Here is a 10,678-nt window from a genome sequence, read left to right on the forward strand (position 1 = left end):
GTGGTTAGTTCCGATTGTTTTAAATGGTTTATTTGGGCTTGTAGTTGGGAAGTCAAAGTTATTGTTGGGGATGTAGTGCCATATGTTGCCTATTTGGCAACGGTATACGGTGGTGATGGTGTCGCCAAAATGGTTGTGGGTTCGATAAGATAGGTAGCAGAGTCATCAAGAGTGAGTGGGGTAGTTGGAATGGAGGAAGCAAATGGCAATATTATTGGTATAGTTGGGTATGCCAAGGAATATATATATATATATATATATATATATATATATATATATATATATATATATATATATATATATATATATATATATGATGATGATGATGATGATGATGATGATGATGATGATGACGACGACGACGACGACGGCGGTAAGTTTGGTATCATGAGGTGGTTTTATTGAAGGTTACATGTTGAGAAATAATGATTTTGTTGGTGATAAGGTTATGACATCGATATCTCCGATAATGGTAGGGATAAGCAAGGAATACACATGGGGTTGTATGGGTGAAAGCTTATAGGGGGTGGTGGTGTAAGGGTAACATATGCATCTAAACACAAGTGCAAAATGTGAAGGTTGTTGGAGAAGTTTGTGATGTGGAGTATCGTTTTAGAGTGATATGTTTCCACATGAAAGAACGAGAAGAAAGAAAAGTCGTCGAGAGAGAATAAAAAAGGTCGATGGTAGGTAGTCGGTTTAGGTTGACGACAACTAAAGCTCACTGGAGAAGGGAAAGAGTGAATTTCAAAAGAAATGAGATTACTACTTTGATACCATATAAACAAAATAATTTCCCATGGTCCATCTCTTCTCATTAATGGACAATATATTGTAACAATACACCCGAGATATACAAGGCACAAGCATGGCCGAATGGGCCTAAGAGCCTAATACAAATGTCAAATAATACAATAAGGTTAATACAAATAGTACCAAATACACATAATAGATAATACACTAGTAAATACTACATGAAAACAATTTGTAAATAATGCCATTAAACATTAATAAAACCCACGATCGATGAATATATATGCGATAACGATAAGTTATCTTCACACAAAAAAAAAAGTCTAAAATATCTTATAATTTTATTAAATAATTCCAGTGAATACTATAAAATTGTATTAACAAATATCTTTGGCGTACATACCAACCAATCATTAAATATGTTGAATTTAACTTCATATACATGTACATGATTGCATTCTAAAAATGTTTCTTCTTGATTTTTTATTAATTAATATATGCAACATTGCAGAGTAGTTGGTCCATTACAAAAATAGCGAACATCATTCAATACTCAATACTCTGGATTTTTGTTTTAATTTTTGTTAAATTCTCGAAAAAAAATAGTATATAAAAACCAAATTGTAACCCTACACGGGAAAAACAAAAATCAACGGTAGCTTCAAAATCTATTTGATTACAGATTATTTTATTTAATTTTTTTTTTTTTTTTTTTGATATATTGTTTAACAGTAATAGAAATATCGTACATAAAATCTTTCATGCTAAATCAAAATCACTAATCATGGCAAAGATGGAAGGATCTTCCCTGAGCATGTACCAAATCCAACATTGTACTCGTTTCCCTGCATAACATTTTAATAATTCACATGAACCAATTCTTAGACACAAATCCATGAAAATTATATTACTAATATTTATTTATTTTTAATTGATTTTAATTATACCTTGCAGATACCACTGATAATAACTTCATCTCCATCTTCCAAAAATTTACGGCTTGTTTTACCAACAGACAACTCTTTTGTTCCATTCCATGTTAACTCCAGCAAGCATCCGTAAGACTCAGCTTCCTGTAAAAATCAAGCAAACTTTCTTGGGTTATTTGCAATGATGATGAGGAGGGGCATTTACGTCTTTTGCACCAAAACAACTTACGGGCCCACTGATTGTTCCGGTTCCAAGGAGATCTCCAGGTCTCAAATTACAACCATTTATAGTATGGTGTGCGAGTTGTTGGGTAAGTGTCCAGTACCTAAAAAAAAAATTAAAAAAAAAAAGTTGATTTTTTAAGTCAAAGAACTTCATTTTTAAGTCACATGTGCATTTTCTTACAAGTGGTTGAAATTGCTCCTTGTGACAGTGAATGAGTTTTCTTCTCCTGCTGGTTTTATCCGAACCTTGAAGCAGTAGACAAGTTAGATTTGTAAATAAAGAGTAGTCCAAAGAATTTGCTTGAATTTATATGAACTTTATTTATAATTAAAGCATTAAAATTTAAAACCACACCTCCAAAGAAATATCGTAGTTTTTGGATATCTTTTCTGCAAGATATGGCAAGGGTGGAGGGATTTGAGTAGGAGCATCACAAGCAAATGGTTCTAGAGCATCTAGAGTCACAATCCATGGGGATATTGTAGTCCCTGGAAAACACCACACCACGAGTCAAAACACAGTTCTACTAGCACTGTACATGACATGACAGGACCGAACAGGTTGTACTATGTTTGGCATGCATTGGACTGCGACTGGGACTGCTGTCAATAAGACAAAATTTGAAATTTTTCGTCCCACACAAAAAGGTGGAACAAGGCGGGACACAGACTCGCTCTTGATCTCTCGTATATACAAAAGACGTAATTGCCCTCCTCATCCTCATCATCGAAAATCACTCTCGAAAGCTTGACTAGTACAGTTCAATGAAGTTCAGTCCAGTCTAGTCTTGTCCCGTTACATGGGACAAGACCGAACAGAGTGGGACTAACCGTAACCAGGACAGTACAAGCTTTCTAGGGCTATTTTCAATGATGAGGATAGAGAAGGGCATTTACGTCTTTTGCATAGACGAGAGATCAAGAGCGAGTCTGTGTCCCGCCTTGTTCCACTTTTTTGTGTGGGACGAAAAATTTCAAATTTTGTCTTATTGACATGAGTCACAGTCCAAGTCCAATGCATGTCAAACATAGTACAACCTGTTCTGTCCTGTCATGTCCTGTACTGCTTAACAAACAGGTCTAGATGATTGAAAATGTAGAACTCGTATTTTTCCAAGAGAACAAAATCCCGAATTCTTACCAAAACTTTTCCCAAGAAAAGGACCAAGAGGTACATACTCCCACGCCTGAATATCTCTAGCTGTGTAGAAAAGGCCATGTTTTAATTAATATCAACAGACAACAAAATCTTGTAATGATATATGCAATAAAGTAAGGTGAGTAGAACAGCATACATACCACTCCAGTCATTCATCAGCACCACTCCAAAAATATGATCTGCAGCCTCATTAACATCTATAGGCTTTCCTAGTTCATTTCCAGGTCCAACTACAGCAGCCTTTAAACAATGTAAAAAAAGAAAAACCAGGTGAAGGAATATTATTTCTATATTCAAATCCCAAAATAGGTTGTGTACAACAAAAGCTCACCATTTCCAGCTCAAAATCCAACTTTCTTGAAGGTCCAAAGTATGGTGGAGAATTGCCACTTGGATGACCTTGACCTCTGGAGGAAAAACAAAATAAGTATAAGATTATTTATGCATAACACAAAAACATCTAACGCCATTCAGTTAAATAGATTTATGTTACCTTGGTCTAATAATATCAGTGCCAGATATAACAATAGATGATGCTCTTCCATGATAAGCAATGGGAAGATGGAACCTAAAAAGCCATAGATTTCAAGGGTAAGTAAGTAAATTCATAGAATGAGTCTTTAATTTGTATATATAAAAATCTTGAAATTCCATACCAGTTGGGATTGACTGGGTTTTCTGGCCCTCTAAATATCAACCCACAATTCCTAGCATGATGCTTTGATGAAAAGAAGTCTGTGTAGTCCCCTATAGCAATAGGAAGAAGCATTTCCACCTCATCCTGGAGCATTATCTGTTAAATAAGTTCTAATTCAACCAAAAAAGTTGTACAGAAGAAGATATCTCTTACCATAGGCAAAAGTGCCATCTGTTTCAAACTTGCATTGTTTTGTAAAGCAGGTTCATCAGCTACATGAGGAAATGACAAAAACTTTTTAGGTAAATACTTGTAAACTGAATCTTATATACAAGTTGTTAAAAAATTAGATTTAATGACATCACACATGACAATAGTTTTTGCAGTGTAGCACGAGCTTCCTTCCATGCTGGTCTTCCCAATTCCAGAAAGTTGTTAAGATTTGACTGCATTTGCAACATTTGAAGAAGATGTTAAGAATATTCTTCATAATACACTCTCAAATTTACAGTTTAACGGATATTGAACAAGTATATTTGAATCCATAATCCAATACAACTTATCCCAAAAACATTAATCCAAGCACAGATCAGAATCAGATCATATTTATTTGTTAGGATTGATCATTTAAAAAGGAACTGCTGCTTCAATCATGTACTTTCAAGTTTCAAGCTGTTCTACTTCTTATACTTATTCTTTGATTGTTTCGTTACTCGCCTAAAAGCTAAAGTTAACCTTAATCCAGTACGCAACTGGAAATAGAATACTCCATTCCACAATAACTTCAATACTCAAATTAGAGCTTCATTATAACTAATTCTGTTAACAACTTCGAAGCTAAAATCCTCTAATGTGAGATTAGAAACCTATTATTTCGAATCTAATAGCATGTAAACTAGGAACAATCCATGGAATTTGATCACACAGTTGTACTTCAGTGAAAGTAGATGGATCCAACACGTCAACATCGGGAAACTAATATGAATATGAGGCTGAAAAGTAGTACACTGGTGTAGCAACTAGAAAGGTTGGTAAGTAATAAATTCGAAATGTAAAATTAAATGAAACACAAAACAAAAACCTGATGGAAACAATCGGAATTGCACAGTAATGGACCATCAAACAATCCGGCAGATTGAATTGCTGAGAGATCGAGAACGTAATCTCCGATTGCAACTCCGGGCCTTGGAGTAGTGGTATCAACTCCACCATGTTTGAAGATACCGTAGGGAAGGTTATGTATCGAGAAGTGTGAGTCGAGTTTAACTTCAACAAAAGACTTTAACGCCATAGTTGATCGGACGGAAGAGAGCTTCGCCGGCGATAGGAGTTCCGATGAGAACAGAGCAACACAGAAGCACGAGAGTTGCTAAGAGAAGAGTGAGCTTTAATGGAAAAGAGTTCCCCACGTTACGCTCTCCTTTCTTTGGTGTGACCGCACATATTTACTCGTGTACAAAAACAAAGACGCAACCTAACTTGTACATTTATGAATGACCGAAAACAAAGAAAATGATTTTTATCAACTTAAATCTATAAAACGGATGCTTAAAATTTTCAAATTAGTTAATACAAATAAGATATCAACATCAAAAAGTTTAAGAGTAGATAAATAAAAGTGCTAATCACAAACTTGAACAAAATGAAGAGTTGAATAAAATAATCATATTGTTCATATGTATTAATATTGGGAACATTTTTTTGGGAAAGTAATTCAATTAGTGAATCAATTTTACAAAAACTGATATCAAGAAACACTCTTTCTTCCGAAACTAATTCAACTACTGAACCAATTGTAAGGTGATATGAAGAAACGGTCTTTCAAAATTCTAACGATACCAATGAATCTATATTATTTGGGTTAAGAACATTTTAATGGTAGCTTGTTGATTTTTTTTTATTTTTATTATTATTATTTATTTTTTTGATATTTCAATATTTTTTAATAGTTTTTTTACCATTGGTGGACATTTCAACCTTTTAATTTTAAATTGGAGTTTGTTTACTAGGAATGACAATGATATCCAATTATAAAATTGTATTTCAAATCCGTGTTTTGTCTCATCGGGTTCCTGGTTAGTAATACTCATTGGGTTTGTAGTTATACCGCGGGTGATGAGTATCCCCTACTTATGACATTAATAAGTGAAAATTTTATCGTTGTATTTATTATTACCTAAAAATTAATCACAATCGCATCCAAACAATGATTTGAATTTTATATAGTTCTAATTTCCAACAACATCAACAAGTTTAATCTCTAACAAATGTTACATACATGTAATTATCACCATAAAAATTTATAATATTAGAATTTTGTGATTAACTAATCAAGATCATAACATAAATATTAAAATAATATAAATAATTTTCATTCTAAATAATAAAAATACATAACAAACTTTCTACTTATAAAATCACATATAACATTATAGTATAATTTTCAAATCATATTTAATAATAACAAAGATATAAGTAATACAAAAATATAAATGATTTTAGTGCAACAAAAACAATCATTTTTTCCCGAAACTTGTTTATGAATGTTATAACAATAACTTGTTTATGAATGTTATAACAATATAAAGTCGTTTGAACTTTGAACATACAACAAGAAAAATCAAGTTACAACTCTAAGTGTTATATAATATCTATTATTAATCCACATTAAAAGTGGAAGTTAACTTTTAAGATAACTGACTTTTAGCATTGAAGAACAGTGTATTTGTACACGCCATATGGAAAAACTTCTTCATGTGTTGCACATATGCGACATCATTTACAAAGGTGACATGCAATTCATGTGTAGCCCGACTTTGATGTAATTGGACATGTATCTTTCATGTCATTTTCCTAAGAATCTTTAAGTTAAATATTCCAATCATATAATATATGTTGAATGTTAAAGTTCAACTAGCTTTTTATTTTTATTTTTTATGAGCACACGTGGATCATTAGCAAAGAGAAAATATGTCGGTGTATGTTCTAATAAACAGTTTGCATACTGAGAATGAGAACGACAATTTTCCAGCAATGAAGGTCGTTCGACGTTATTTCTAAGGCGATGCAAAGCGTTTGTTTCCGGTAGTATTGACGTGCATGACATATTCTTAGCTTTTAACCTTTTGAGATTTGTTTTTTCTACTTTTTATTTTTCCTTTTATATAATATTATGATTATAATTAGTATATTTGTACATTCTTTCTTAAATTATAATTGTCTTAAATATGTTCATGATACGATAAAGTCTCATGGTGATTAGGGTTTGTTAGAATTCGTTTTTTAAAAGTTGATTACCAACTTTTATGGGATTGTTTTGGATTAAAAGACTTTAAACATTTTCACATTATGTATGTTTTCCTTTTAATTTTCACCATCACCATTAGTATCTTCATTTTTGTCACAAACCCAAACTTGTATGTCTTGTCTAAGCATATGACATAGTAGACCCCATAAAGTTCTGCCACATATTCACAAATAAAATAACAATCCATTTTAACACGTTTTGTTCTTTTATGATAAGTTGGTTCGTTGTAGTATGTCGCACAACTTAATTGTCACACATTAACAATGTGACATTTGATTGCTTGGCATTGTAGAAACTAAATGATTCAGTGTGAATCATAAGAGGCCAGAACCATTAAGAGACTTGAATGATTCATATTGTGTGGTAAGTTTGTTGAATGGATCCGTTGGATGAGAAAGATTATCATTATATCCTTTTAACAACACTTCCAAATATATATATATAATAATGTATTATTAATCATTTATCATAAATTTAACCTAATTTTGACATCTTGATTATTTTTAATTTATGTAGTAACCTCTAAATTTATATCAGTAACATTTAAACTCTAAAAAATTGATGGAACGATAAAACTCAAACCAACAATTTCCTTAATCATTGATTCAATATATTTTATATTTTTTTTATTAACACTACAACATATAGGGAGTTTTATCTATCCCAACTACACCAAGGGCACCATTGAGGACTAAAAAAATACAAATATAAACAACACCAATCCATTAACTATTAGTCTATCACCCAACAAAAGTTTCTAACCACGTAGAATATCAACAACAATTTGCTTCATTAAGAGCTTCTAAAAACGAAATCGTATACATCACAAATAACATTTAAATTGCCATAAAACAATAAATAGTATGAGGTTCACTACAAGAAATATAGTCTTTAGCGGTGACACTTATCTTTAGCGGCGACAAATTCAATAGTCACCGCTAAAGATCAATGTCACCGTTATTGGTGTCGCCGCTAAAGGCTGAATGACACCGATCCGCTCTTTGACGTTCTGGTAAACACGAACCGTCCGATCGTGGTTCTAATCCAACGGCTAGGGTTCTCGTGGAACGCATAAAGGAAATACCGGCGACTTTTGTCGCCGCTGAAGACCGAAAATAGTCGCCGCTAAAGATAGAAAAATGACGCGGTAATAATTCCCTCCTGATAGTTGCCGCTATTGATAGTTGTCGCCGCTAAAGCCCAAAAAGTCGCCGGTAAAGGCGTCGCCGCTAAAGGTCGACGCAGTTAACCCCAAAAAACTCGATCTTTTCCCTTTTGCTCTTCTGTTTCAGTCCTAAGCCCGTTTCTTTCTCTCGTCTGCATCTCTTGCTTCATCGATTCGTGTGGAATACGTGACAATAATCAATTTTGGGTGAAGATACCACCGGTGGGGAGGGATTTTCCGGTGAGGACCAAGCTTTTTCCGGCGACAGCAAGGTTTTTCCGGCGATACCAAGCTTTTCCGGCGACAAAGAATCGTTTTTCCAGGTCAATTTCCGGGCCTTTTTCTCTTGTAACATCGATTTTAAGCTTATTGGGTTAGTTAATTGCAAAAAATTGTTAATTTCAGTTTTTTGATTGTGTTCCCAACCAACACCCGCGACTACCGCTACCAGTGGACCATTTTCATTGATTTCCGCCACCACAAGTTCTATTTACTTCTATTTGTTGTGAAATTTTAGTTTAATTGCAAAATATGTGTAGTTGTATCAATTATTTGAAAATTGTCATATGTATGTATATTTGATATTTGTATGTGACTATGTAAATTTGGTGTATATATGTCAATGTATGTGTGTTTGATGTATATATGGTATATGAGTATTTGGTAGAAGTATGATGCTATTATCTATATATGTGAAATTATGTGTATTTGGTATAAGTAGGATGTTATTATGTATGTATGTGAATGTATGTGTGTTTGTTGTATATGTGGTATATGAATGTGAAATTTGTGTATTATTGAGAAATTATTTGTAAACAATTTTCGAATTATTACTTCAAATTTAATATTAATTTATAAGAACCAAAAAATAACCATTATTAAATACCTATGGTTTCATTCCTCATTTTCCTTTATAAAACATAATCATTGTTAATTATTAATTGATGTTTTGGAATTAAGACAATTGTAGTTGATTACTTTTACTCGTCTTTTTGAACATTATGTTTGGGCTTTTTTAACTCTTGTTTTTCTAGAAGCATAAAATATAATTTTTTTTTCGGAATCTGAAATCTTTGAAAAATGTTTATTTAACTTTACTTCGTGATATCAACTTCTTTGGTTTTTTATTCCACTAGATTTTTCAACAAAGAGTTCTCCTAATATTAAACAATCTTAACAATATTCATGGAAAATAAAATGAAAAGTTGGTATATATATATATATATATATATATATATATATATATATATATATATATATATATATATATATATATATATAAAGTTGTATTTTTTGGTATATCTTATAATTTTTCAGAAAATGATGTCAATATGGCTTTTGTTTGTGTATACCATGGTTGTTGTTATGGACCGCAGACACGGGGGTGATGGAGCTGAGGACCCACTTTTCCCAGGTGGTAGAGGTATTGGTCATCATGAGCAGGACCGTAAGTCTTATTATGAATTTTTATATTACTATTTTTATTCAGTTATTATAAATTAAATACCGTTTCTAATAATTTTTAATTATATGTGTAGTTGAGCAACGTGTACGTAGCCTAGCATAATCGTAACTACTAGCATGAACACATATACTGCATACTACATAGGACCTAAGTCCATAACACATAACACAAAGACATGCTTGAATCATAAAGACCTCAAGCACACTGAACTACTGCATCGGTCCGAAGTCCGGAACTACTGCTAACTAAACGGGTCGGCATTGTGGCCGTAGACCCGTTCCTACTCGAAAGAAAACTCACCTCGTAACACTGGCTGCTGAGATGCTAAATCTGAAACTGGCTGACTGCTGCTCCGGAACTCCCCGGCTACAAATTCCATAAACACTAAATCAGATACTGATAACTATTCTCAGGGTAAAATTACTAATTTAGCCTTGGTCCAAGTCAACCTCCTGGTAAAAGTCAACTTTCAGTTGACCGGACTCGCCGAGTTGGGCCGCCAACTCGCCGAGTGCCTAACACCTTTTCTAATCCTCTACTCGCTTCAACTCGTCGAGTCTGGCAACAACTCGACGAGTTCTTCCCCCGTACTATCGTCAAATCTAACTTCATCCGACTCGCCGAGTTGTATGAACAACTCGTCGAGTCCTCCTTCATCATATGAACACGTCCAGAATGTGACTCGCCGAGTTGTATGAACAACTCGTCGAGTCTGTTCTTGAGGCAAGAAGATTGCCTTGGACTCGCCGAGTCACGGCATGGGCTCGCCGAGTCTCTTGCATGCATTCTTATACAGTCGATACTAGTCGATTTCAGTGCATCCAATTCATAGATCTGGGCTTCTAGGGCTGGTTTTGCACGTAAAGTTTCTAACTTTACGTGCATGCACACGAGAATGGGGCCAAAAGACCAAAATCATCCAACACTAAGCACTTAGGGTTTGGAATCAAGGTTATATTTGCATAAAGGTAGCTATATTGAGTTCCTAGAGCTCAATAACATCCAGATCTATGGTCTCCATCCTAAGGAGAGCTCAAA

The 10,678-nt window shown here is 33.6% G+C and overlaps 1 protein-coding gene across 1 annotated transcript; it reads right to left on the reverse strand.

Moving 5' to 3' along the window:
• Positions 1-1,342: 1,342 nt before the first annotated feature.
• LOC145134044 (fumarylacetoacetase) lies at positions 1,343-5,178 on the reverse strand. The gene is made up of 13 exons (XM_079068969.1): positions 4,785-5,178; positions 4,071-4,149; positions 3,917-3,975; positions 3,723-3,847; positions 3,560-3,634; positions 3,398-3,473; positions 3,207-3,306; positions 3,049-3,108; positions 2,263-2,396; positions 2,089-2,153; positions 1,912-2,008; positions 1,701-1,826; positions 1,343-1,598 (listed from the first exon to the last, which is right to left on the reverse strand). The coding sequence occupies exons 1-13, from the start codon at positions 4,992-4,994 to the stop codon at positions 1,536-1,538; spliced, it is 1,269 nt and encodes a 422-aa protein (XP_078925095.1). The 5' UTR covers positions 4,995-5,178; the 3' UTR covers positions 1,343-1,535.
• Between the last annotated feature and the right edge of the window lie 5,500 nt (positions 5,179-10,678).

The sequence above is a fragment of the Lactuca virosa genome, chromosome 8, assembly GCF_052849685.1.
Source record: "Lactuca virosa cultivar CGN04683 chromosome 8, Lactuca_virosa_CGN04683_v6, whole genome shotgun sequence".
In the NCBI taxonomy this organism is placed as follows: domain Eukaryota; kingdom Viridiplantae; phylum Streptophyta; class Magnoliopsida; order Asterales; family Asteraceae; genus Lactuca; species Lactuca virosa.